This window comes from Acanthopagrus latus, chromosome 16 (assembly GCF_904848185.1).
Source record: "Acanthopagrus latus isolate v.2019 chromosome 16, fAcaLat1.1, whole genome shotgun sequence".
In the NCBI taxonomy this organism is placed as follows: domain Eukaryota; kingdom Metazoa; phylum Chordata; class Actinopteri; order Spariformes; family Sparidae; genus Acanthopagrus; species Acanthopagrus latus.
In genome coordinates this window covers 13,942,065-13,969,596 of record NC_051054.1, presented here as the reverse complement: position 1 = coordinate 13,969,596, position 27,532 = coordinate 13,942,065, and the positions used below count along the sequence as shown (strand labels likewise).

Sequence of the window (27,532 nt, the reverse complement as noted above, 5' to 3'; positions counted from 1 at the left end):
TGGCTGATGGAAAACATACAAACCAGTCACAGATCATATTTATACAAGTTTAACAAGAACTCCTCTTTCCTCTCTTTTTTCTGTCTGCCTGCCCTCCTTTACTTTATTCCCTTCTTCCACCTTTTTTCCATCCCTCCCCTCCCCTCCCTCCTCCCTCCCTCTCCCTCCCTCTCCCCTCCTTCCTTCCTTCTTCCTTCATCCTAAAGTGTGTTATAAAATATTTTTTTTTTTTTTAAAATGTCTCAGAACACAGAACAATTGAAATCTCAAGATTCGGTTTCTCAAACCGTGTACTCAGGCTGAGGCCTTGTCTGGTTTGATCCTCATAACCACTCTCTGCAGAAACTCGAAGGAATATTTCATGGCATTAGGATACTCCAGATTAACACTGTAGATGACGCCCATAAGCATTGCAAAGCCATGTGCCGCATCTTTGATGTTGTGAACGTTGAATAGTCTGCCACATTAAAGATCTCATTGGGTCTGGCCCGCCGTTCACCTTCATAGCCAATGAGGATACCGAGCTGCATCCCCTTCATCGCTTCATCCAGATTGTCAGCATGGGACTTGAAAAGCAGAAATAATATGACCATTTTCATCCGCAAGTAAATCAGCTTTACAACATCATATCAAAATTAAAGGTTTGGAGAAGAAGAGCAGACCGATGGTGTTGAGGATGAGGCTAACAGCAGAAGATATTTTAGCCAATTCTAACCATGTAAAAGTATGAATGTCAGCTCAAGTGCACACCATCTTTAAATATTTTTTTTTAATAAAAATATTCTTACATCACACATCCTGATAACATTAGATGGGTCTTCACCTGTTATGTACAATGGCAGACCAAGCAGAGCAGCAGCCCTCCTTCTCTCATTTGTGTCCTGCAAAACAAAGAAACAAGCAGTAAGATGAATGTTATGACAAACATAACAAATGCTGCCTAATTTTCTAGTCATCCCCTCTTCCACTTACATCTCTCACAAGGCAGTCCAAAATATTTTGAAGTGACTGCTTTTTTCCATACTTTGCTGCTGCTTTGTAAGCCTCCAGCAGTCTTGGGACAAGACCATCAAGTCCTTCGAGGAAAGATTCCAGGAGGTCCAAGGTGGTCACCCTCCTAAACTCTGCCACAATCTGATGCGACAGACAGAAAATACTGATCAACATATTTCTCAATAGGACACAGTAAAGTGTCTGACATAACATGATTAACCCTTCGGTTGTCCTCAGGTCAAGGAAGGAAGAGAGAAAGAAGGAAGGAAGTAAAGAAAGGAAGGGAGTAAGGGAAGGAAGGAAATGAGTGAGGAAGGCAGTATGGAAGGGAGGGAGGAGGAAATGAGAGGAAGGGAGTATGGAAGTAATGGAAGACTGAGTTGAAGTTCTCTCCTTCTCCCCCACTGCCTCTGTCCACGGGCCACGACTAATTACTGACACATATTCCGTGAAGCCACTAACTCCTTACAAACCGTAGGTTACATCAGTACCATACAAAACGTTCACCAAGCGCCATGAATGCGCTTCTGAAGAGGTGAATGTTATAAAACTTGAATTGGGTTAGATTAATTATGTGATAAATTCAACCACTTACCTTACTTCTTTGTTCAATTTCGTTTCCCGCCTGTGCTTTGGCTGCCCTTTGTCCAAATGATGCACCGTACTGCCCCAGACTTGATCCTTGCTAACAAACCACAGTCATCCGTCGTTCCTCTTTTCACCTTTCTCAATCTGCTCAGCTAGTGTACCTCTTCTTCTGTTAATAGGCAGCCGGAACCGGGTGGAGCGCCTGCTCAAGTTTTAAAATCATTATATCAAAATTATTAGTCCCTTATCAGATCAAGATGAAATTTTAACAAGCGCTATTTTTACGGCGCATTAATATTGCTGTCACACCACGGTCATGGTCAGTTTCTAAGAGATCCGGTTAACACCGAAAACACATACTGTTAAGTTATGTTGACACATCAAAATTTCCATTTCACTTAACTGACTTAAAACCTTGAGTTGGAATACCAATAACTCATCAAATTAAGTTAAAATTTCATGATTTGATAAAGTTATGATAACTTATTGAGCTTAACATTTTTTACAGTCCAATGCTGTTTGAAGCTAGAAAGGTGGCAGGGTCCCCCACATGTAAACATAGTGAAACAGTATCAGTCAGTTTGTTCATTTAGTGAGAGTGTATTTACCAAGTTTGTTCAGTCACTGAAAATATTGCTCTTCTGATTAAAAGCTACAGAATGCTCCTTTAAAAATCATTTAAAAAAAAACATTGTTCCAACTCTACTATCACTAATATCCATAAAGCTGCATTATCTGTGTGAGACTAAGGGCCAATCCCAATGTTCACCCTACTCACTACCACCAGCCCTCACCCACTACCACTGCACCCTGGAAATGAAGCAACAAGGGGTAGAGCTTTGTAATCTTCCCTAGGAACCGGGACACCACTTAAATGTGCATTTTGTTATCACGTGCACATTTTATGACGTGACCTGTCGGCTGGGTTTCGTTTCTGATGTTTGTAAACAGAAACTTAAGTGTGATCAGCTGGGTGACATTCCATATCTGCGCGTAATAAGAAACACACACCCTGCAGCCCTGTATTTAAAGAAGCATCGACACAGCCCGCTGTCGAAAAACACAGCAGGTGTGATTCTGTCGGGTCCAAGATGCAACTCTCCTCCGTCGTCGCTTCTCCCGGGCGGCTGCTGCAGCTCTGCATCAGCACCCTGTGCTGCATTCTGACGAGCGCCTTTTCGAAGGTTCGCGGGTGGACGGCGGGATCCTGCAAGGGGCCAGCCTCAGCTGTTCCGCCTGCGGACAGCGGGCTGGACGCAGGCGAAGCCCAGACCCCGACGAGCGTCAACTACCACTTTACGCGCAAGTGTAATTACAAATGCGGGTTCTGTTTCCACACTGCGAAAACTTCCTTCGTCCTGCCGCTGGAGGAAGCCAAGAAGGGCTTGAGGCTGCTGAAGGAATCAGGTACGTCTGACAGATGAGTGTGTTCTGGTGGTTTGCAGCGGTGGAAGAAGTGCTGAGTGAGATCCTTTACTGCAGTGGGCTGAAAGCACCAATACCACACTGAGGAGATACCCCAGTGAAGGAGGACTCAGAAGTAAAACTCTTGCATAAACTTTATTCTTACAAACTGTACTAGTACTTATCAGAGCAACATTATGTCGCTTGTTATACCTTTTAAATAATAGCTTAGTAGCATCATTTCGATGGCACAGTGTCTTGTAGTAGGATCCCAGCGTTACACAGCAACAAATATGACGCCTGACAGATAGTTACAGACCTGTGATCTGTATTTACAAAGGTGGTGTTGCACTTGAAAAAAACTGTGGGGGGCGCCAAATCGCACAGAAGGTTTTACTTAATGTTACTGTTGTTTTAGCTGCTGCAGATATTTCATTTAGACTTCATATGGTACAGTTGAAGCTACAACAATGCACCATAATCTGTAGGATCAGCGTTATGTACTGTGTATGTGTTTTCTGCACTGTGTGAACCATGTATGCTCAGAAAATCAGCCTATTTGAACAAATAAAAGTCAGTACATTTGGAGAATAGTTTCTTATGTCTTTTTTGTTTGTTTGTTTTTTAAAAAAAGAGCATTCTCAATTCTAAATTCAAGTTTTTTCAGTGAATGGAAGTGAATGGAAAATCATAATCTGTAACTAGTAAAAAGTACGGTATTTGTTGGAGATGTAGTGTCGAGCTGCTCAGGTAAAATTCAACTGCCTGGATTTTGTGCTTGAGTTCAGTAAACATACTGAAAACAGCATGCAGTTAAATTCATCGCTGTGTTTTTTCAGGCATGGAGAAGATCAATTTCTCTGGTGGAGAGCCGTTTCTGCACGAGAAGGGAGACTTTCTGGGGAAGCTGGTTCAGTTCTGCAAACAGGACCTGCAGCTCCCGAGCGTCAGCATTGTCAGCAACGGAAGCATGATTAAAGAGAGGTGGTTCCAGAAATACGGTGAGGCTGCAAATTAGTGCTCACTTTGTGGGACAAATTCATAATGCACATTTTTTGATCAGAGAAGAAGAAGAATGTCCTCATATTGCACCAGTGTTACACTCTAAACTCTCTCCCTCTCTCCATCAGGCGACCATCTGGACATTCTGGCCATCTCATGTGACAGTTTCGACGAAGCGACCAACCAGCTGATCGGCAGGGCTCAGGGCAGGAAGAGCCACCTCGACAACCTCTACAAGATCCGCGACTGGTGCCAGCAGTACAAGGTGGCGTTCAAGCTCAACTCGGTCATCAACACCTTCAACGTGGACGAGGACATGACAGAGAGTGTCACCCAGCTCGGCCCGGTCCGCTGGAAGGTAACGACAGTGTGCGGCACGTTTGCACCGTGGGCACCTTGACACGCATACACACTCACCTCCTCTGAATGTGCTTCAGGTGTTCCAGTGTCTGCTGATTGACGGGGAGAATGCAGGAGAGGAGGCCCTGAGAGAGGCGGAGAGGTTCGTCATCAGTGAGCAACAGTTCCAGGAGTTTCTGGACAGACACAGCAGCGTCTCCTGCCTTGTTCCAGAGTCCAATGAGAAGGTAGGCTGGAGCGATCTTTCCATATTAAAGCAACCCTGTGTACCTTCTGAGGTAATACTTAATTCTTATTCCCAGATCGTCAGATATCAAGGCTGTCTTTCAAAGACCAGATTTGGTATTTTATTATGATTGGTATTTGACGATCTGGGCATGAGACTGGTGTACCCCGCCACTCACCCATTGTTAGCTTGGATCAACCCTGCGAGGGAGACATGGTTAGAGATGGACGGAGACTCTAAGTTGTCATCTCAGTCATGTGAGAGATCAGCTCAACCTATATCTCTTTCTGTTGGGAGCGGAGCAACATCAGCACTTTCAGATGTAAAGAGTGTGACATCGTTGTGGATCAGTTGCCAAAATTGAAGTTTGTGGTCTTGGTTGTCTTCACAGATGAGGAATTCTTACCTGATCCTGGATGAATATGTAAGTACCTGATATTGTCAATGGTCTAAACACACGTCTTCTTTGGATCGGTGCATACACTGGCCACATGGGTCATTCCTTAATGTCACTGTAACTTGTTTGAAGTCCGTTTTAGAAGGAGACCTATACGCCTTGTCATATCTTCCTCCCCTTATTGTTTTATATGTGTAATTTTGCATGTAAAACATGACATGATGTGGATTTTACTGATTGGAATTCAAAAGCTTTAGTTTGGCTCCATTTTGATCATTTAAACTTGCATGTTTTTAGGTATTTTCCCCCTCTAACTGTTCGCCACACCAGCGATTTGGATTTTAATCGTTTATCGTTTTTCAGATGCGTTTCCTGGACTGCCGAGAGGGAAGGAAAGACCCGTCCAAGTCCATCCTCGATGTCGGCGTGAAGGATGCCATCCGCTTCAGTGGTTTCGACGAAAAGATGTTTCTCAAGAGGGGAGGGAAATATGTGTGGAGCAAAGCTGACATGAAGCTGGAGTGGTGAACACCAACGGCTTCATTATGCTTTCCCTTTTTGTGTGATAGCACAGAGCTTTTGTACAATAAGAGTGTTTTTCATCAGTGTGTGTTGGTTACTTTTATAACTTAATATAGTGCTTAACTATTGACATAATAATTTTAATTTTAAGGGCAACAGTTTAAGATAGATACATTTAATTGTTTCCTTGCACTGAATATTTTTTGAGTAAATATTGTATATGATATATTATTTTAATAAAAAATACCTAAAAAAAAAATAAAGTGTGAAAGTTATTTCATCCATTGTGGCTGGATGTGACTGTATAAGGTGATGTTGAAGACACATTCATTACATTTGGTTCAAACAACTTTAATATATTTTATACTATTTTGTTCATGAACAAGTTGTTTGGTGAAGTTTTTATGCAACACTTTTTCAATACGAAGCATTGTATAATTGGTTAGATGATTAATTGATCTAGTCTAATACATTTTTTTTATTATTAAATTCTTATTTATTATGACAGTAGAATAAGATACAAGATAAGATACTTGTAAGATACTTGTGTAGTTTGGAGGTGTACTTCAGGTCATTGTCCTGTTGTAGGAGGATTGGTTCCAATCAAGCGCTGTCCACAGGGTATGGCACAGTGTTGCAAAATGGAGTGATAGCCTCCCTTATTCAAAATCCCTTTTACCTTGTACAAATCTCCCACTTTACCAGCACCAAAGCAGCCCCAGACCATCACATTACCTCCACCATGCTTGACAGATGTGTCAGGCACTCCTCCAGCATCTTTTCACTTGTTCTGCGTCTCACAAATCTTCTTCTGTGTGATCCAAACACCTCAAACTAAGATGTGCCTGTCCATAACACTTTTTTTTCCAATCTTCCTCTGTCTGACGTCTAATGAAGCTGCCAGTTGAGGACCTGTGAGGCTTCTGTTTCTCAAGCTAGAGACTCTAATGTACTTGTCCTCTTGCTCAGTTGTGCACAGGGGCCTCCCACTCCTCTTTCTGTTCTGGTTAGAGCCCGTTTGTGCTGTTCTCTGAAGGGAGTAGTACACACCGTTGAAGGAAATCTTCAGTGCAAGTTTTAGCATGGAATAGCCTTCATTGCTCAGACTGTCGAGTTTCAGTGGAAACGTCTCTTTTTCTGGCCATTTTGAGAGTATAATTGAACCCACAAGTGTCGGTGCTCCAGATACTCAACTAGCTCAAAGGAAGGCCAGTTTTATAGCTTCTCCAATCAGCGCAACTGTGTTTTTTGTTTTTGTTTTAAAATTCCATTAAAGATCAGGCTAGAAGAGTCATTTACCACATTAACAATGTCTAACCTAAAAAATACAGTGCTTTTCTTTCAAAAATAAGGACATTTCTAAGTGACCCCATACTTTTGAACGGTAGTGTATGGACATGCATACATATGTTTATCAAGTTTTCATCATGAACTGGGTCACTGTGCTGCTAAATATTTTTTTTCATGTAAAGATTTTCTAATTCCTTTAAATGCCGCTCCATCTGGTACACATGACCTCTCTCAGTATGTATACAGTCCTGTCTACAGCCCTACATGTAAGAACATGTTGCATCTTCCACCGCTCACGCGTGAGAGCTTGTGATTGTGTTATTTTACACGACTATTAAAAAAATAAAAAAATAAAATGCGATTGCAGTATCGTGACGGCAGGGGGCGCTGCTGTTTGTGCCAGGCTGCTGGGTGCTGAGCTCTCCCTTAAAGCGGCAGCGCAGGGCAGCAGACGGGAAGCCTTCTCACGAACTAATGGCGTCTCTCCAGTGCGGGGCAGCTGATCTCCCACCGAGCACGGCAGCAGGAACGGCGCAGAGGTAAACACGCCGCCCCCGGATTCCTCCAGGACAAGACAGCCTCTCCGCTTCACGCGGGAGTTCGTGCTGCAGGCTGGCGGGCTGGACGCTGCGCAGCCGTCAGTAATCGAGAGCAGACCGCGGTTCCGGTGTACAAACAAACCCTACTGACAAGCAAAACAGACAGGACACAGTCAGCCGCGGCTTCCCTCCGCTCTGCTTATTTCTCTCCGCGGTTTCCGCCGATGCTTATTTTTCGGCGGGGCCTGGTCTGAGGCGCTGTGGGCGACAGTAGCGGGTCAAATGTTCCCACCCCGCCGTCGGAGGGACACATAATGGACATGGGCATCACCCCTTCAGAGATATCCTCCTCCTCCTCCTCCTCCTCCTCCTCTTCCTCCTCCGCCTGACTGGCTGGCCGCCTCTTCGTTAATCCAATTCAGGAGATCATCTTCTCAACCCTTCCTGAGGTTACACCACCAAGACGGCGTTATCTCAGAAAGCCAGGTAAGGTCTTTCTGCTTTCTTTCTTTTATTAAAAGCCCAGTGGAAGGCAGCGGGCGCCGTGGCAGCATGAGCTCACAGTCTTAATTGGAAACTGCTGTCGCATTTTATTTTCGCCATTTCCTCGTTTTTTTTTTTAGTTTTTTTTTTTAACAGCAAGATGTGTCGTCTGCTCGGCTGACGGAGCGGTGTCAGGGGTGGCGTGTGAAGCCCCTGTAACTCCTTGTTGGCCTAATCTTTGGGTGGGGGGGCAAACAGCTGGAGTGGATAGATAACAACAAAAGCAGTGACTGCAGGTAGCCTGTGTAAAAACAATGACATCAGTAAGGTTTTCTCTCCCTGTGTGTGTGTGTGTGTCTTGCTGACTCTTGGTGAGAGTTGGTTGTAAACTGTTGTCCACCATTAACATTAACTCATTTGTTTCAGCATACAGCAGCTGCCTTGGGTGAGAGAGCGTTTGCATCTGAACTCTGTGCTCAACGTGCTCGGAGTGGATGGCTCCGCCGAGCTTCGAAAAGGTCACTTGGTGCCCTGCTATTTCCATTTTAAGCAGCAGGTCCCCCCTCAGGGTACAGTCAGATTGTAGGCATAGCGATGAAACCAGGCTACTAGACAAACGGAGCATTCCTCGCAGCCAGCGCTGGTGAAGGCTGTGAGGTTTCTGTCAGTGTGTGTGGTATGGATACATGTTTTTTTTCTAATGTGTGTCCTACCTGTACACTGTGTTCTCATCTCTCACACTCCTTTAAATGTCAGATGTCAGTGGTTCAGATTCACACGGTGAGTTTTTAAGTGACATACGTCCAACATACATGCTGTTATCAACCCTCGGCTTTGAAGATCTTCTCGTTTTCTGCTATTGATTCTGTCCCCGGTGTCACGTCTCAGGCAATATTGCTACATAGTGAAACACACACACAGACATTTGAGGAATGTTGTGCACGCCATACAGAGTTTCACAGGCGATGGATGTTGTGATGCACTTTTTCCATTCCCCTCTGAAAGAGAGCTCCCGCCGGGAGGAATCTGTCTCTCGCCGCTGCAGATTTGTTCAAAACAAGAGAGAGACGGTCGGTACAAGGCAGTAACACATTCTTCAGAGTGACCAGCAGCAGTCGGGTCCCGTTTCCCGGAGGAGAGCCGAGATGAGTTTACTTAAGAGGGAGGGAGGAATGAGGTTATGATGCCCAGAACTCAGTCCAGAGGGAGTGTGGTCGTGGCCAGGAAAAAAACCCACAAGATTGTGCATGCCGACGCATACACACACGGCCACGAACATACGAGGAGCACTATATGACATCAAGAGGCTGCGATTTGTTTTGGTGCTCAGGCAGTCTCTCTGTACACACTTCATGTCTGTCTGAGCCTTTCATTGGTCTGCTTGACCTTGACATCAGCGTGCACTGAAAATACATCAGTGCAGCGCTTTGAAAAAGATCTCTGCTGAATGTGTTATTGTGATGGTGATGATAAGGCACATCAACAGATATCCTGATCGCAGGGGAAAAGTCTGTCGCTGGGTTTGTTTTACATGGACTCAGCTTTTGGCTGGGCCTTTTTTTTTTTTTCTTTTTTCTTTTTTTTTTTTTTTTTGGAGCAATCCTCAAGCAGCGTTCTACAAAACAAAAGCTCCTGAGAAGAACATGTTTGTAATAACTTTCTCACAAGTTTGCCCCCCGCCTTTTTTTTTTCTTTCTTTTTTTTTTAGCGGTGAATTGCAAACGAAAAAGCAATACTGGCTCTCATGGCATCATCAGCAGACGCTTCAGTCTCATGTACAGACAGCTTCTCAGGGCCAGTTAAGTGGAAATCCAGTAAAAATACAGCCCTGTATTATTTCGCGTACCCTGCACAGTAGCCTTAAGCAGAGTACACAGTGTATGACTTGTTAAAACCTGCTGATCATTTTTTGCAGGTTTGGGATATAGCTTGATTGACTGACTGAATCCACTTCAATTCATTTTTCTTCAGCGACTTGGCTCATCTACTTATATGAAACATATAAAATAAATACCCGCTTTATTGCCACTCTATACCTGTTACTTCCCACAAATTCCAATAAATGACCATGGAACGTGTTTAACTTCAGTATTCCCAGAATTTTGCAGCCCTAGTTTTAATCCTGGTCAACTGTGTTTCCCACAGCAGCACATAACCTGAAAGCAGACAAGTCAGCCCGAGGCAGACCTAATCTGGAAATGTCACATGTGTTTAAATAGACGTAACCAGTATTTTAAAAGTCAGTGGCTGTCAGTTCATCACCGTCTTTCCTTTCACGGAGCTGAGGCCCTGCGAAGGACATGTAACTTTTCCGTCGTTAGGTAACCGGCGTTTCTTGGCCGCCCCAGACAACACGGTACACTGCTGCAGCGTACGTTTGCTGAATCACTCCATTATTCTCCTAACGTTTACACGTCTCGAGAAGTGATTTGGGCGTAATCTGACTCCAGGGGCCGTAGTCTGCCTTTTGTGCGGTCAGGTTGCCAAGGATTATGCAACAGCTTTAAATGCCATTTCAGCGAAGGGGGTGTTGTGTGAGTGAGTGTTCAGGGTGTTGCCGGTTTCCAGGTGAGCCGAGCAGCGCGGCCGGGGTCGAGGGGAGGGGTGGTGGTGTTGGATGCCGGATAGTCAACAATGCAGCCACTTGAGCTCTAAACGACTCCCGGAAAAATGATGTTCATTGCTCGGAGAGCGCTTCAGCTCCCTGTTATGGCTTGAATCCAGCCCGTCGGGATGAGATGGGGATTGTTATGAGAGTGTAATGTGATGCCCCTGTGTGCCATGCTTCTTCCCAATGGCCGCTTGGCACTTTGAACCGTTCTCACAGGCTCCATTTTTCTCACACAGGTAGGGCACGTCAAGTGAGACGCTATTATGTAATGAGCGCACCACCAATTCTGCTGACCCTCTGACACTTTCCGAGGATTTAGCACTTCAGGAATGTGTAAATTGCGGCCAGTCCTTCAGGTTGAAGCAACGGGCACAAGTGTCATTTCAGAGAGAGAGAATTATGTGTTCATCCTCTTCGGACGTTGACACCAAAAGCCAAAAAGCCTCTGTGCTTCACGCTGACTGTCGAGTCCATCTGTACATACATACTAACCGCCTAATGGACCACCGCCAAAATGCTCTCAGAAAACAGATGTTGGTGCACTCTGGATACATTTTGTTTTTTTCTATCTGGGGTCAGATTTTACTGACTGCACTCCGCAGAAAAAGATGCCCTTAAAATAGATGATGTAACATCATTATGTCGAGATACATCCAGCGCAGCTATAACAGAGTCTCACGAGAGGGAGGAAAAAAATGTGGCGTTCCGTAACATTTGTAGTCAGGCTTTCCTTCTAAAGTTGCTAAATTGGGAAAAAAAGTCAGCAAAGAAAGTACTTTGTTGGAGGAGACGGTGGTTCTTCCACCCACGGTAGCCTCAATAGACTATTAGACTATTAGACAACAACACGCCATGCTTCATGTTCATTAAAAGGGTACAACTTACGCTCTGGCTCGACTGGGAATAAGCCAATCCTTTGCTCTTACTATGTCTGTCTCTATCATTGTTGCTCTCCACCTACGCATTAAAAAAGAAAAAAAAAGGCACATTACAACACGTTCGGGCTTGTGAAGTCTCTAAGTGAAGGAGAAGTAGATGAGTCAGGAGGTAGGCCGGGATCTGGGAGTGCTAGTGATGAGGCGGAATCTGGTGAAGCCTGGCATGGCATAAATCACGAGCTGAGGCCATTCGGGACAACAATTACATTACAACTTTGCGTCCTGTCTTTCTTTGGGCATATGCTCCTAAAAACTTAACTTCTTGCTAGTTGGTTGTCTGCCTTTGTTAATGGCCTGAAGAGAGTGGTGGAAACACTTTCTAGCCCAAGAAACCTGCAGCCCAGCAAGACTTTAAGCGTAAAGTTTTACACAATGTCAAACACCCCAGGAGCTGCTAGTATTTTCAGATATACAATAGAATAGCGATTTCTGTTTCTGTTCACAGCGTGTATAAAAACACTCAGGGATCTTGATGAAGACGTCAGACAAAAGAACTGTTGCAACCGCAGTAATGCTGCACTCAGCACGAGTACTTTCCCACACAACAGCAGCACACAGAGAAGCCGGCTACCTTGCCGAGGAGTTGGAGTTGGAACGGCTCTCTGTGGTTACTCCTCCTCCTCCCATTACTCCCTCGGAAAGCATTTTTTAAAAACCGATCCGCACACCAAACAAAAGAGAAAACAACCTCTGTTTTGTTTGCAGGCGCGTGTCTGACGGCCAGTCGTGCTTACTGCTAACCATGGTGTCAAACGCCCTGTGATTCCTGCGGCTGCCTCACAATTAAAGCCACCCGTTGTTTGTGAAGCAGCAGCAGAAGGAACTGTTTCAGCAAAAAAAGAAGATGATTAAAAGCTGTAGTTTGGCCCACAGATTCAGGGAAATGAGAAGGCAGATGTGTCAGGTTATCAAAAAATTGCTCTATCAGTATTTCTGATAACAATCCCTAGTGAGTGTCTTTTTCTTAAGAACAGCTGAAGCCCCTGAAAAGAATGTAACGTGTCTGAATGTGGGCTGTGTTGACTTTCGGGGGCCAAGCGTTCAGCGGTTTGCATGCGCTGTCATGCCACCATTGACACAACACTCTTTTTAAATGTGTCACTGTGGTTTTTGTTTTTCTTCTGCCTTTACAGAGTGTTTCCTCTCCTCACTTTTAGTCAGTGTACATCCATTGTGTATCTGCACCAAGCCCAACAACAGGACGTCAGTGTGTTTCCTAAGGCTGTCTTTGGCTTCCTATCTCTCTTTCTCCTTGCAATGGGACTCGGAGACCGGGCTCACTTTTACAAGGCGGCAGCTCACCGACTGCGTGGATGAGGCGCTGGAGGGCAGAGCGAGAGACGGAATGTGATGTTTGTGATGAGGCGTACGAGCTGTGAGAAAAGCCCTCTGTGGACGATGATGCATTGGGAGTGTCTTCTCCACAAAGAGAGTTGAAGAGGGTGCATGAGAACTTAGAAATTCTTGAGTCTACACCCTTTTTTGTTTGGTCTGCGTTTCCCTAACTCAATGATTCCCTAACTCAGCGATTCCCTGAAATTGCTTGTGAATTGTTGAGCCCACTGCTGGTGAGAGTGTCACCGTACCCTGCAGATTAGTCTGTGAGTGCCTCTCCGTTAGAGTAGCTCTCTCCTCCTGCGACCATGAGAACTCTATTGTCCAGTGGAGTAGCAGCGCTGCTCACTGTGCAGCGGGTCACTCTCGTTTAGTTTTTTAACGTGGCCTGCAGCTCTCTCTTTAAAGTCATTTCAGTGAAAGGATAAAACTGTTGATATGACTAAAGTTCTTTTGAGTGCCTCTGTTAAAATAAGTGGAAATTATAGTTGTTTTTTTTTTTTCTGGATTCTTTCATTGTTTCATAGCCACTGCTTTTTGAAACTCTGCATGCATGACAAACAATAGTTGCTGTGTGTGTGTGTGTGTGTGTGTGTGTGTGTGTGTGTCTGAGTGAGAGAAAGAGAGCCATTTTCAAGAAAGAAAATAAATATTAGTTGCAGCCCTATACTCTTGAGGGTGTAAAAATATGTAGTAATTGTGTGAAATGAGCTCACTGAGCTAACTAGCTAATGGCAGCTACAGTCGGCAGCATATAGCAGCTACTCTTGTGCTACACTGCCCTCTATTTGTTTAGGGTATGAATTCAACAGGTCACCAATTTTTACACATTGCACCTTTAACCTGTCCATCAAATTACTCCTACTAACAGTTGTCTTCTGTGTAGTTAAGTGTTGCCTCATGCCATAGAGCGCTGTCGTCATTAAACAAATTAAAAACACGCAACACAGCGTCATGGAACATGTTGTTAGTTTAACTGTCTCAGCTTGTCATACACACAAAACCACTGAAATACAAAAATGTGGCGCATGCACAGCTTAATCGTGTTATGTCAGTCAAATTAAGGGAGGAATTGAGTAGGCATGCCCACATGTTGGACTATTTGGAGTATTTATGAATTTACAGCATATTGTTTTAATTGCAGAGTAGCTACACTCAAGAAGCAGTGTGGCTGGTGGTGGACATACAGACTACATTAGCTCAAATCCAGCATATATCCTATTTGTTATGTTTTATTGCCTCTGATAAGGGGTTTTCTATGGGCTGCCTCACATTCTACTTTAATCAAATACTCCCAACAGTCAACAGTGTCTCTCTATGGAGTCGTTCCTTGGCCGGCAGCCACAAGGCGTCTTTTTGTGTTTGTTTCAGAAACGCTGCCAGAAATGTGCAAACGTGTCTACCAGTTACGTTACTGACAGACAAGCCTTGTGAATGCAGCCTTTATTTGTTGGTGGATTTTTTTTCAGCCGCTGGCCCTCAGTGGGTGTGACCTTGTTTTGTTTTGCTGCGTCGATGAAAAATTGAGATTTCTTTTCGGGAGTGTCCCTTTTTTTTTTTTTATTCTAATCTATTCATCTGCCGTTAATAAACAACCAAGCAGATTCCAATGTGGTATTTTTCTCACATTTTGTTTTTGGATGGAAATTCATAAGGAATTCTAATGAGGTTCACTTCAAAGATGAAATCTGAAGAGAGAGAGAGAGAAAAAAATGCAACCTGGCAGATAAACCACACTGAAATAATCAAAATGATGCCAATGACATTAACAAACAAAACTGAGTTTCAAAACAGTGCATTTTGCCAGTTTTATTTTTTTTGGAAGTGAGTACAAAGAGAATTGTGGACGGATGGAACCATCTTTAATGACAAAACTGAAAAGAACTTCCCACGATAACACGAATGAGGGAGCGGCTGAGTCCGGGCTGAGCCGAGCTGTTTCTGGACGTCAGATTGGGCTTTCTCAAGATTTTAGCTTCTATTAATACAGTGGCAGGTAAGATTCAAGATTGATGGGACATCCAAAATAACAACCTCAGAGCTTAATCTGATTATTCAGTGTAATCTGGTTATATAGTGTAAACAAAATGACTGAAGAGGTGGAGCAGCGAGCGACAACAGATTGCCAGCAAAGTCGACCCTTTGCCCAGGCTCTCTGCATCTGTCAATAGAAATAGGCTCAATGTGGCATGCCTGTCGTCTCCACTTAGCTTCTGAGATGCTAATGTGAGCCTAGATGGCTTTTTTGGAAAGAGGAGGAGCGCAGGCCTGTTGTTGCTGCTCAGAGCCTTGTTTTAAGCACTTCTGGAGCCGGCAAGATGTGGTGTCTCACGACTCAAATAAGGACATTCTTTGAGCAGCCTTATCTTGTTTTTTCTTCTTTTATTATTCTTTGTGTTGTAGAAAACTGTACGCCGTCACCCTTGTACAGCACAGTCTGGCTACATCGCCCCGGACAATAAGACTTTGTGGGCGTCGATCGCCTCCTTGCTTCAGGCACTCGACTGAATGTTTCGCTTTGTGCATGTCACTCGCAAATATGTCATCGAGGCTGACGGCGTTTTCTTTTTCTTGCGGAATCCGAAACAGTGGAGTGCGACTCGTCTTGTTGTGTGGAAATTGGAAAACAAACACTCCAAATCTTACTAGCAGTCAGAAGAAAAAGCTTCAGGAACTTAAAAGGTCAGCGAGTGCCGCCCGAATGTAGGTCCAGTTAGGCATGCGTTGGATTTTTCTTCAATATAGACTCTTTAAAAACTTCAAGGGAACAAACAGAGAACATTTTAAAATGCGACCGGAGTCTCATGAATATTTACACTCCGTCAGTGAGCGCTGCCAAAGCCTCGGCTCGTTTGCCTAACTGCCTACTTAGGCGGCTTACAGGCGTGTAGAAAAGATTCCTGTTTTTTATGACAATTTCACATGATTTTTTTTCATTTCCTCCCCATCTTCTTGCCTTCTGTTTCTTCCTCCTTTCTCTTTTGCCCCATTTCACTCTTCCTGTTTTCCTCCTTCCTCTTTCGTTTTTTTGGTCCAGCTCACTCGCCTGTTTTTGTTCTGCTTTGTTCCTGTGTTCTTATGATGACAGTTTCAGTTTGCTCTACCTGTTGACACTGTCGCAAACATTAAAAACCATGAAGCCATTGTAGCCTCGGGCATTGACTGCAGATTTTTGGACATTTACTGTACAGCCCTCGTTAAGGGAGTGTTGCATACAGACCCCCGGTACTGCAGAATGCAGAAATGTTGTATTGAGTGTGATATGGACAACTTTTGTTCAATGAATACAAATCCAATGTCTCTGTAACAATTTTTCAGATGCAATATATGTACAGTATATGCTAACTACAAACAGTTGGCAAACTAGCCAGTCATCTATCTGGAAGCCTTTTATTCCACAAAGTTGTCGCCAAGGACTAAAAGCTAGTCCCAGATTTACTTGCTTGGTCATTCCCTTTTTTTCTTCCTAGTTTCCTCCATAAATGCATCCTTGGTATCTTTACAGCTAATGTTTTCTGAGGCTGCCCACTCGCCCTGGTGCCATTACCAGCACCACTCTCCACCAGTATTCCTCGCTGGGTCTCCTCATGCATCAGACTTAAAAACCTCCTCCTCTATGCAGTCCAAAGCTCCTGCGAATGTGAGCTAGCTATTTTTCTCCATAAACCCGTCACATAGAGTCACACCCATCCTCGGACTCGGCTTTCATTTTCATCTCAACTACACACCTTTTAAAGTCGTGTGCTGCAAAGCATTGCAGGTTGTGATCCTACCCACTCAGTGTACCTTCAGAATGATCCTGAAGCTTTTACTTTATGGTTAAAGTGTTACATAATGTTACTTTAAGTAAGTATGGTCCCACTTTGCTTAATTACAGAGAGTAGTAGATGGTTGTGAAAAGGGTGGGACCAGATCTGCTAAATCCAAAGAAAAACAAATTTAGCATTGCAGAGAGAAAAACGATTACTTTGCTGTTCTGTAGCCTATTCAGTGTTGTCATCACTGTCAACAAACCAGCACGTAAAGTTAAATATAAACCAGCTCGGGCAGAGCCATCACAGTTGCTGCAGGAGCCGTGCACTCTGCCTTAGACACAGGATATTTAGCTTGCATTGCAGCAGAAAAGTGGCAGGAGACCAAGTGGCCATGAGACTTCAGCTTTTTTGCCCTACATACCCAGTCATGACCACTGTCTGGCTACCACACACGCGCGCGCACATAACTTCTCCACACCACTCACGATGCCAAAATACATCTGGTCGATTGTGTAACTCCTCGGGGCATGGAAAAACTAGGTCTATCACCACTCTTAGCTCCCCTCTTAGCACCCCCCCCGCCCCTCCACGTCAAGGACAGACGGAGACTGTCCCCAACTGCTGTTACTCCACAAAGGCATGTCACCTTTCACATTCAGCGATTGAGCCGTCCCAAAAATAAAGTCCGCGGTGCTCGCGGGGTTACGAATGCAGTTTAGTTTCTAGTTGATCAAAAAAGGAGAAGACACGTCCCGAGCGCGTGGGTTTACGGCCGGTCACGGTGTGACTTGAGCGTCGTTCCAGTTTCTGTGTGATCCACATCATCCTATGGCCCACATACACCCGTGACCTACATTCTGCCTGCAGTAAACCTACTCAAAATAGACGCTGGCATGATTTATCAGTGTTATTTTAGTCTCCCACATTGATTTTATTTTAACAGTACACCAGTGTCATAAGTCAGATGGGAGATATGGCATGGAAGTATAATGAGGCTTGACAGTAATTTTTGTTATTTATCGTTGCCCTGAACGTGCTGCAAGGTTTTTTGCCTTTGCCCCACTGTTTGAGAAGAATCATTTATTACCGTTTGAATAATGCAGAAGGTGTCGATAACCGTCCATATTTGTGCATCAAACAGTGTTGCATGTTTGACCGTAGGCGTCGCGCTGTGTAGTATCGTGCTGTGTAGCGTCTCATAAGGCTAAAGATGTGAAGGTCTTTTGAATTCCTGATTTCCATCAGTTGGTCTCCATGTGGCCATCAGCTGCTAAACCGCTGCTTATTATTTGTCTCCTTGCAGGACTGAGCAGCAGCAGCCGTGCGCTCTGTCGGACGCGGAGGATTTGATAATAACAGTGTCGTACACAAGTCGGTGTCATTTGTACCCTGTGTTGCGCACGGTGTGTGTTTACCGACCACGCTTTCATGTTCTCTCCAGGAAGTGAAATGCAACAGCTTGTAGAATTGAATGCAACAGAAACACTTTTCACATATACATAGGCTGTACTGAATTACTGAATTATGTAACAGGAAGACATTTAAACCCAACGCAGCAGATTTTGGCGATTTAACTGATTGTTGATCACACAGTAATGTATCCATTCAAGAAGAAAATTGTTCCTCTTCACCCAAAGTCTGCATTGTATAAGTCCATCTCAACCCTCGGGTTGTTTTCGCCTCAGCCTGCGGTATTCTTCTGTCAACCAACCGTTTGATTTTGAGATCCGAGTCTCATGTGCACTTACTGGCTGTGTTTGTGTGTTTCTTCTGCGAAACAGTATGTCCGGCCGGTTTGTTCAGTCGCCCAGCAGGGAGCTTTCACAGCAAGGTGATGGAGAAGCAATCGCAGGCAGTATTAAAAAGTGAGCCAGGCGAGTCTGGAAAATGGACGACACTGGCACATCACCACCGTCCTGTCTTCCTCTCTTTATTTTTATTCCGTTTCTATCTTTTTTTCTCTGCAGTAGTGGACACAAAGAGGACGAGGCAGGAATGAGACTTAAAGGCCCGGCTAATTGGCCGTGATGAGCTGGGCCGCTCTGTTGAGGGAGGAAAAGCAGGAAGGAAGAGGGGAGGGAGGAGCAGACGGCAGGAAGTGCTTACTCAGACAGGCCAATCTGAAATTATTGGGGGTTTTTTTTCCTCTTTTTTTTCACCTTACTGCAAATTTCAGGCGATTTCTGGCAACTGTATATAAGGATTTTTGAGATAAATCAAATCAGATGCTGTGTCAATGGGATGAAGTCACAGCAAGTACAGTGAGCTACTAATTATGGTAGCAGGATGCCAGACAGGAACATTGACATGAGTAAACCTGAGCTCGGATTCAGTTACGCTGATAAGGCCAGTCGGAGCAGAGTTTTGCGTCAGTCAGCTAGTATCGCATCATGCCTCCTCACTTCATTAATACTGCTGCAGCAAATAATGACACAATTGAAGATCTACTGTACCGGCTCGCCCCCCCAGACTTCAGGTAGAACACCATCCACCACCTCAGTTTATTCCAGCCCTGAATACAGTGGCAGACCTCAGCTCCCGTCCTTGTTTAATTGGTTGATTCGTGCCGATCTGCTGAAGGACACCTTTGAGCGTGTGCTGAAAGAGTTTTTTATCTGCGTGCAAGAGAATGATTGAGATAAATGGCACGGCTACAGGTGTTAACACATCAGCCATATATATGCTTTAATGCCACATCATATAATTACACAGTGTAAAAGCTGTTAACTCAGGTGAAAATGGAGAGCTTAAAGATTGTTTCCCCCCAAGTCTCTCGTCCTTTCAGGCCTTCTCTCTCCTCTATGGGAGCAAATGATGAGGTGGCTTGTACACACCACTGCAGTGAGAGCACTCGGGTTTATATCCTCATGAATGTAAAGTCCACATCACTATGCAGCGTGAGGCCTGGCGGTGTAGCGTATGAAAATGTGCTCTCACTTGCCATCTTCCCAGGTGAGAATTTGCATTTAATAGTTTTTCCCTTTACACGAGGGTTGATTTATGCTTCCAAGACCTGCAGAAAGTCGCCAGAATGACTCCAAACCACATAATTCATGCTGCTGCTGATGAACGCAGAGCAAAAGTATATATATATATATATTTTTTTTTTTAAGCCTGGCATATTTAGATAGCTTGTTTTGGGTTAAGTAAGGACACATTCAGTGATTTGATTTGACTTGATTGACTACATAAGACTCAAAAGATCATGAACAAGGAGTCCATATGCTGTAGTTATAAATCAGGACTAGACAGTTGGCAAGAAAGCCAAGTGTCTGCATCTCGCCATCAAAGGCGTGTGTTGACAAGTTGTGTTTTAATTAAAGATGTCGCATGAAGCGGCACGTCGTCCATAAATTAAACAAACCCGTGATGTAAAGGTACAATATATGGAGACCACAGTATGCGGTCGGACACAATATTTTTCTGTGTCTCCATTTGAGTGGCTTGGTGCGATATCCATCTATGTTTTTTATGCACTTGAAGTGACCTTTATTCAACGCGCCATGCGATGTAGATGTTGGAGATGTGGATAAAGCTTTAATGGATGGTATCATGTATGCAGCTGCATTCGCCTCGAGCTCCCCAGAGAAGTTCTCCACAATTGCTCCTCCATGACCATTTCCACCCCCCCCTTATGCAATGGATTCTGTGTGTGTGTGTGTGCGTGCTTTGTTTGTCTCTCGGATGTGGAATCATTATCGCATGAGTGCTGCTGCAGTCAGTCAGTTAAGCTACGAGTTGAGCCCCCTCAGACTGATGACCGACACATGGTGACCACTGCTCAGGATGGATGTTTGACTCCTGACTCACTTCTGACTCCCGCTTCATTGATTTTTTTATTTATTTATTTTTCAGACTTATAGCTCACATCGCTCGGTGTATACTATATACATCTACATGTATCCCGGTGATAATGGACCATCTAGTTAATAATTCAGCAGAGGGAAGGCACTGCACCTCCGTTTCTCATGAAAACTCATTTTCCCTGTGTTTCTCTTTCTCTCTCCTGCGCTCTCTGCTCTCCTCGGGCCATCCTTACAAAACAATTTCATTTGTCCCCATCGACCCGGTCTGTCAGCATTTGCACAGCCAATATAAAGTCTTGGAGGAGAGAAACTGATTCAAATGTATTAGAAAGTCCTGCTATGTATAGTGTGAATTACTTTTTTTTTTTTTTTTTTACCATCAGGTGCTTTTGCCACAGGGCTAATGGAGTTCAGCTGCTTATACTGGGAGACAGATAAGGAATAATGGACTCTTTCAGTCACCCCGATTCATTCAAGCATCAGCTGCATTGATTTGGGACTCTACGGCAGAGGTGTTAATAAAGTTTGCAGTTTTCTGCACCAAATATGTGTCAGAGGCCTACAATTAAACTTTAACTGGTAAAGTCTCTCTCCTCTTAGTTTGTCCATGTTTGCAGAATATCATTGTTCCAATTGTTTCATTAAAGTCGGATTATGTAAGAACTGTCCAGCTGTTGTACTCAAAAGTAGGGGTATCAGCTAACTGCTGCTATCTGTTGCTGCTGTTGGCTCAGCCAGCTGTAGTAGTGGTCCAGACTGGGATTTTGGGGCACCAGAAGAGCAGAGAGGAACACTGAAACTCAGTTTTGTTTGTGCTTTGCAGTTCGTGGTGCTTTGACTGTCAGACCTGACACGTACCGCTCATTTGCTGTCTTCTACACAAATAAGGCTCCCCCTGCACAGCTGGATTTCCGAGCGTGATTTAATCACTGCAGTGGTTGAAGTTCCTATTCTACTTATTTTGGGCCACTGAAGCACACGCCCTCCCACACTATCCCCCTGAGGGGTCATTTGGCTCCATCCTGGTAACAAATTGTTTTTTGTTTTTTGTTTTTTTAACTTGCATACAATACAAGTTGCGTACAGCACCAAGATAATTGAGCTTCCTCGCTACTCAGTGCTTTCCGGATGGTGGGCGAGATGGATGAACACCAGGTGATTTGAATGAGTCAGACATGAGGTGAATCTCATTTTTCAGTTTGTCATCGTCTCTGTTTGTCTCACTTCGAAATCACGTCCTCGGTCCGCCTCCTGCTTAGAGTAAGACATGACGAAGAGACGCGGAGGAGGAAGAATGGAGGCAGTCAAAATGACACGTTTCTTCTAGTCGAGCATCATCTGAATGGACGTGACTTATGACAGCAGGTGCAGAGCGGTGGATCGCATGAGCTTGGGATCATAGCTGCAATTTACAGGCTTGTTGTTCTAGTTGTATTCACATAAATAATCTAATGCAATCAAATATTAAGTATATTGTCCTACCTATTTTTTTTGGCCTTTCTTATATTTGCATCTCGAGTTATTTGTGCCAACTTACTTGATGATGTTTTTGCCCTGTATGGTTGATGACTCCACTGTGACTCAACAATCATAAAGTGTTTCTTCTTCTACCCTCACTCAGTACCTATCCAGTACTTTTGTCTAACAGTGCTACCCATTTTGCCACCGCTTGTAGCTCCACAAACCTGCAGTGAAGTGAATAGCTCTGCACTTATCAGCCGCAGTATCCGATCACTCACAGATTTCCAATGAAGTGTCTTTCTAATAATAGACTTCTACATAAGATGATGCACTCGTGTTGCCTCACTGAAGCCTCCTTCGAGACTCTTCCTCCTTTTTCTCTCCTTGCACCACTGAGCAGAAACTTAGTGATGAATGATGCAGACCCCAATACTTTCCCTGACGTAATATGATGGACAGAGGAATAATGAGATATAAGGGCTAGGCAATTTACTGGAAGACTATTGGAATCGCAGTTTTTTTTTTTTTTTTTCTCTGACAAAGGTCAAACGTGTGACCAAACAGCATTATATGGGCAAAATGTGCAGTAATAAGGTGCAGTATATAAGAATTGTGCAGCCCTGTGAGATATGGAATAAATGGAATTAGTTTGAGGCACATTTCATTCCTGGCGCATCACCTTGCACCAGCCCATCATCTTGGTTTTACCTCATTACCACAACAGATTAGTTTTATTGCCCTAGCATGTTATCATCTGCCGTCACCCAGCACCCTAATGAAGTTGATCAATGGTGGATGCACCCTGTGCTTTTTCCCCCCGTCTCTCAAAGATTAAATGTGTTTTTAAGAAGTGCAGTGTGAAGACACATGATATCTTTGCCAAACCAGAACACACTGTCTGTCTCTTTCTCCCCCCTCTCTGGGCAGCGCATGTGGATGGCGCACGAGCTCGCGATCATGCGGACTCCTGAACCCGTCTCCTCCCAACCACCCACCCACCGTCCTCTCCTTGCACTGTATGCGTGTGATCAGGCACATTGAGGAAGGCATGACCAGTGAGAGCAAACCGCAATCTCACCCTGTCTCTCCTCCTCTGCCATCCCCCCATCATTCCCCCCACCACCACCTCCACCTCCAAAAATCCTCCTCCTTCAGCTGGTTGCTAAGCAGCACGGGGAGAGCTTGACAGTGTTGACGTTGTGTGCGCAGGACCACTTCCTGTAAACAGCCGAGTGGGTGCTCTTTGCTCTCAGCTGCAGAGGGAAGGAGAAAGCGAGACGAGACGGCCTAAAATAACCCTCCCTGACTCTCACAAAGAAGACGCGATGACGTGCATGGCAGAGAGAGAGAGAGAGAGATGGAGGGGGGGGGAAGTGTTATTTCATCTGAAGTCAAAATTTCACAAGGAGCTGAGATGGCTGATAGCTATAGGAGTTTCAGGAGCTTTTGAAATGTATTTCCCCCCCATGCTGCTAGAGAGCATGAGGTCTGGAATAGAAATGAATGCAGCTGACAAGGGCCATTTATGCACAGATCTGGTGCATTTCTCCATACAACAGGCCTGCGTGTGTGTGAAGACTGAAAATGCATTTTCAGTCATGTGGGTTGTGTCACTGCAAATAAAGCACATTTCTGTATTTATTATATAGATGGACACAAACAAATCGGAGGCTCATATTTTCACTTTAAATATTTCCATCATCGGCTGGATGTTTGAGCATTCCGGGCACTTTTATTTCAGAATAGACACTTGGCTTCAATAACCATAGCCACTCTTCATTCTGTTGTGTTTCAGCTCGGTGGCGGTGAAGATGACCACGGCACGGTACCGTCCCACCTGGGAGCTGGCCGTGGACCCCCTGGTCTCATGTAAGCTGTGCCTTGGAGAGTTCCCGCTGGAGCAGATGACCACCATCACACAGTGCCAATGTGTCTTCTGTACACTGGTGAGCAGGACACTGTACACACAGCAGCAAGCTTCCTGTCTGCAGAATGAAGACGTGTGTAAAAGTTAATGATCCATAAATCAAGTTGATAGAATATCTTTTTCAATATATTCACATAGGTTCATTACCAATACACTCCAAAGAGCGGTAGTTGTCAAAATTATGATCTTAATCAAAGTAAATGTGTTATTTAGATGGGTTTTAAGTTAAAGGTGCCATGTGTATGGATCAGAACAGGCTGGGTCACCATGCCTACTCTGTAATTCAGTCCATAGATATTATAACGTCCAAACTGTTATTTCTTTACATTCAGTTGATACTTTTTTTTTTTTTATGTTTTCAACTTTTATTATTAAATATTACACAGATTCCCGCAGATCAAAATCGTAACAATGACCTGAAGCTCTATTACAAACCTCACACCCCGTCTCTTCCTGTAAAACACTAGACCCGTGTGAAAATGCTGGGACGGAGGTGTAGTCACACCCACTAGCTGCGAGATCTGAACCAATCTAGTGCAGAGATGAGGACACAATGCCCGAGAATGACTGCTAAAAATAGAAGCTGCTTCCTTCAGCACAGTCTGGGTGGTGGCAGTAGTTACCAAGTCTTAGTTAGTACAGTTTATTCCACGGAGAGCAACCACAGACACAAACACTGTTTGGTATATCACTTAAGCTGCTCTGAGAACACAGAAAGAAAAATATGCAATCTAGTGAAATGAATGGAATAGAAGCTTACTAAATGTCTGTCTTTTAAGTGGAAAATGTATCAAATCCTAGATAATCATTTTGATTTTTCAGCTTTGTAAAGGAACAGTTGATTAATCGATGTAATTGTGCAAACCAAAGATCTCAATAGTAGGAATTATACAAGCAACATTCATTGATTTCTCTCAAAGTTTAAATAACTAGCAAGTTAAGTTTAACTTTCAATCTTCCAGCTCCTGAGGGGGAGTATGTGGCTCTTCAGCTGTTAAACGCTCCATTTTCTTTCCTGCAGTCTGGCGCTCGGCAGTCAACGTGCAGTGGGGTCTTGTTTTAGAATTAAATGAAAACAGCTTCATGCTGTGGCTGTAAATGGGGCTGACTGAGGCAGTTATCTGAGCCGTTGATAGCATAAAATGATTAATCAATGCCATTTTCTAAATCTTTTTAACAAATGCTGTCACTTCTGCCTCTTTTCTCTAACACCAAAAAGCATAGATGGCGATCAAAAGAGAATCATACTGTAGATCTTGTCTGTTTACCAACCTTTCTGATATGTGGTGTGTTTGTTTGTGGCTGACTGGATATTGAACTGGATCAAGGTTATATTTGTCTATCTGTCTGTCTTTTTTTCTCTCAGTGCCTGAAGCAGTATGTGGAACTCCTGATCAAAGAAGGCCTTGAAACTGCAATTAGCTGTCCAGACTCTGCCTGTCCCAAAAGAGGACACCTGCAGGAAAATGAGGTATTGATAAAAGGGAAAAACTCAGATTTCTCCCACTGGTTGCCAATATCAGAACTCCCCTCCTGCTGCTCCTCATGTTAATGAACATATACAATGATGCCCAAATGTCTCGAGACTCGTGACTTTGTGTCGTGCTTGCATAACCTACTCCTGTATGAACATTTCATATCCAGCACGTGCAGAACTGGCAATGCATGTGCTGGGAAACGAGCAAAAAACCGTGACGTGTCAGCTCCACAGATCAATTTCTTCCATGTCATGAACCTCCTATCACGCCACTCCTTTCCCCTCCCACGTAACAAGCACGAGTTGGCAAAACTAACAAGCGTGCAGTTAGTTTAACACCTCTGCGCCCCCTCAGGGCTCCAGCTTCACTCAAGATGACCACTGTGCTCCACCTGCCGACGTGTTTATTCCATCATAATGAGCTCACATATGTGCCTGCCTTCCTATCGGAGGTCAGTGCGAGGGCAAAACGCTGCTCATCCTCCGGGCAGTTTGGCTGATGGACTCGCTCACTCACTCACGCGCTCACTTGGTCTCGGAGGCCTGTAGGCACAGCACGAATCAGCACACCACGGCCTTATGTTTCTAATCAATCAGAGTCACTGGCCCTTAATGGAACCCCAGCTCCTCCTGCCAGTCATCCCTGTCTGCTCTGACAGCGATGCCTTCACCTTGTAATTGACTGGCGCTTTACGAAGCCCGAATGCTCATTTAATTGCCCAATAAATGAGTACATTTAACCTTGAGTGGGCCTGGGAATGCACCTTGAATACATCCCGGCAATCAGATTCTCCTTTTTCTATCTTCATGAAAAGCCTTATTGGTAAACAAGTGGCAAGTTCCGATCTTGTAGAAATTTGAATTTGACATTGTTCTGAAAATGATACTCACACTCTGAATGTGTAAACGCTCCTCGCAGCTTCTGTCTATAAATATTCACAATGACCTGCTTATTTCCCTCCCACCTCTCCTCTCCTCTCTCTCCGTAGATTGAGTGCATGGTGGCCACGGAGATGATGCAGAGATACAAGAAGCTTCAGTTTGAAAGAGGTGAGTCAGTGCAGACTGCAGCCGCAGCACGTCAGTGTTCGTTCTCGGTGGGTGATGTGTGGGCAGCGACTGTGTGTCGCTGACACACGTGGACCCAGCTGTCCTCCAGGGGTACTGTACAAAAGGATGACAGTCGTGTCTCACAAGTGTCACCGAACTGCTGTTCACTCTGAGTTGAATCAATCATTCACCCCCTGTGGATGTTTTTGATGTTGAATTACACCACACCACACTCTGTGGAAAGCTAATAGAAAAGAGATTTGAGTGATGCTTGTTTGTTCTGTTGATTTAAATCTTCAACACTGACGTGTGTCTCCAAGTTGCCGCATCAGCTCTTAAACGCAACGTTTCAATGTTATAACTTCCGACACCAAATATGATGATTTCAATACCAGTCACAAACTGCAAACAATCACGCAGGCAAGGATTATTCTTGGGACAGGTGCTCAGGCCTTACATTTGTCTGTTTTGTACTGTAGTATTCTGACTCAGCCCTGTCAACCTCATCAAAGTGTAACACCAGCTCCCATCAAATATGCATGAAAGGGAAAGCCTCCCAGACTTTGTTTAAAGAGATTGTAATTGGATTGGTTTCAGCTCTCGACTCGTAAACCGTCAGAGTGAGTCTGGTGGAGGCAGGTCTCCTAGAGAAGCAAGATATTTCAGTTAAATCCTTTTTATCTCCTCTGCCATGTGCAGTCTGTGGTTTACACTGTTTGTAGAATAAATGTTAACCCAGTGCTAAAAGGCTTGGATATCAGCGCTGGAAAGACAATGACAGGTCTGTGTTGCTCGGGTCCCCGCTGTCAACGTAGACGTGCTAATCAGTAATATTAGAGTTCCCTCGCTACCAGCGAAAAGCTTGTAATCGAGCAGTGCGATCGCTCTTTGATGGTTCTCTCCCTGCAGGTTTCTCCACCTACACAAAGGCGCAGAACATTCTGATCTCGCACAATTAAATACATGGAACACAACAAAACAAATACACATATAGGAGCACAGAGGTGGGGGGTCTTCCAAATGAATAAAAAAAACAAAAAAAAAACATCAGAAGTAGCTGTTGATGCTGCCTGGATAAGGGCAGTCAGCCGTCTCATCAATGTCCCAGTCCAGTCAGGCAGAACCGTTGCTGTAACCGTTCCATATTTCTCAGGCTGAGCCAAGAGTGCATGTGGAATGTGTGTTCTGAGTTCTTGGCAAAGAGGCAAAAGAGGAAGGAAGGAGAGGATACAAGGGCAAGTGCATCATGCTATGAACTTAGAACAGAGCTGGAATAAACGCGCATAAAATGGTCTCTCAGTCACCAGAAGAAGAAATAGGAAGTCACACCTTTTAATGAGAGTTTGGAGAAGTCAGGGAAATTTAACA

The 27,532-nt window shown here is 44.3% G+C and overlaps 2 protein-coding genes and 1 long non-coding RNA gene across 4 annotated transcripts in view; 2 read left to right on the top strand and 1 right to left on the bottom strand.

The window, feature by feature from the left end:
• Positions 1-188: 188 nt before the first annotated feature.
• On the bottom strand, positions 189-2,374 carry LOC119034245. 2 transcript variants are annotated; one of them, XR_005079509.1, is made up of 5 exons: positions 2,190-2,374; positions 1,589-1,783; positions 973-1,134; positions 824-881; positions 189-566 (listed from the first exon to the last, which is right to left on the bottom strand). It is a non-coding gene; the product is annotated as an uncharacterized LOC119034245 (long non-coding RNA). The 2 variants fall into 2 exon arrangements; XR_005079508.1 differs by having other exon boundaries at positions 1,589-2,374.
• Positions 2,375-2,638: 264 nt separating this feature from the next.
• Positions 2,639-5,736, top strand: rsad2 (radical S-adenosyl methionine domain containing 2). The gene is made up of 6 exons (XM_037125082.1): positions 2,639-2,988; positions 3,825-3,986; positions 4,116-4,345; positions 4,425-4,574; positions 4,965-4,997; positions 5,334-5,736. Exons 1-6 carry the CDS (start codon positions 2,673-2,675, stop codon positions 5,496-5,498), a joined length of 1,056 nt encoding a protein of 351 aa, XP_036980977.1. The 5' UTR covers positions 2,639-2,672; the 3' UTR covers positions 5,499-5,736.
• Positions 5,737-6,946: 1,210 nt separating this feature from the next.
• The window catches only part of rnf144aa (ring finger protein 144aa), a 31,851-nt gene continuing 11,265 nt past the window's right edge, over positions 6,947-27,532 (top strand). The window contains exons 1-4 of the mRNA XM_037125137.1: positions 6,947-7,807; positions 23,506-23,656; positions 25,004-25,108; positions 26,104-26,164. Of these exons, the coding sequence (XP_036981032.1) occupies positions 23,522-23,656; positions 25,004-25,108; positions 26,104-26,164 (301 nt within the window). The 5' untranslated portion in view covers positions 6,947-7,807; positions 23,506-23,521. The remainder of the gene's footprint in view (positions 7,808-23,505; positions 23,657-25,003; positions 25,109-26,103; positions 26,165-27,532) is intronic.

Bases quoted from the DNA above. Each gene is read 5' to 3' on its own strand.
- rsad2 (XM_037125082.1), top strand. From the start codon at position 2,673: ATGCAACTCTCCTCCGTCGTCGCTTCTCCCGGGCGGCTGCTGCAGCTC. The intron at 2,989-3,824 runs GTACGTCTGACA...GTGTTTTTTCAG, and splicing joins GAGGCTGCTGAAGGAATCAG to GCATGGAGAAGATCAATTTC. The intron at 4,998-5,333 runs GTAAGTACCTGA...ATCGTTTTTCAG, and splicing joins ACCTGATCCTGGATGAATAT to ATGCGTTTCCTGGACTGCCG.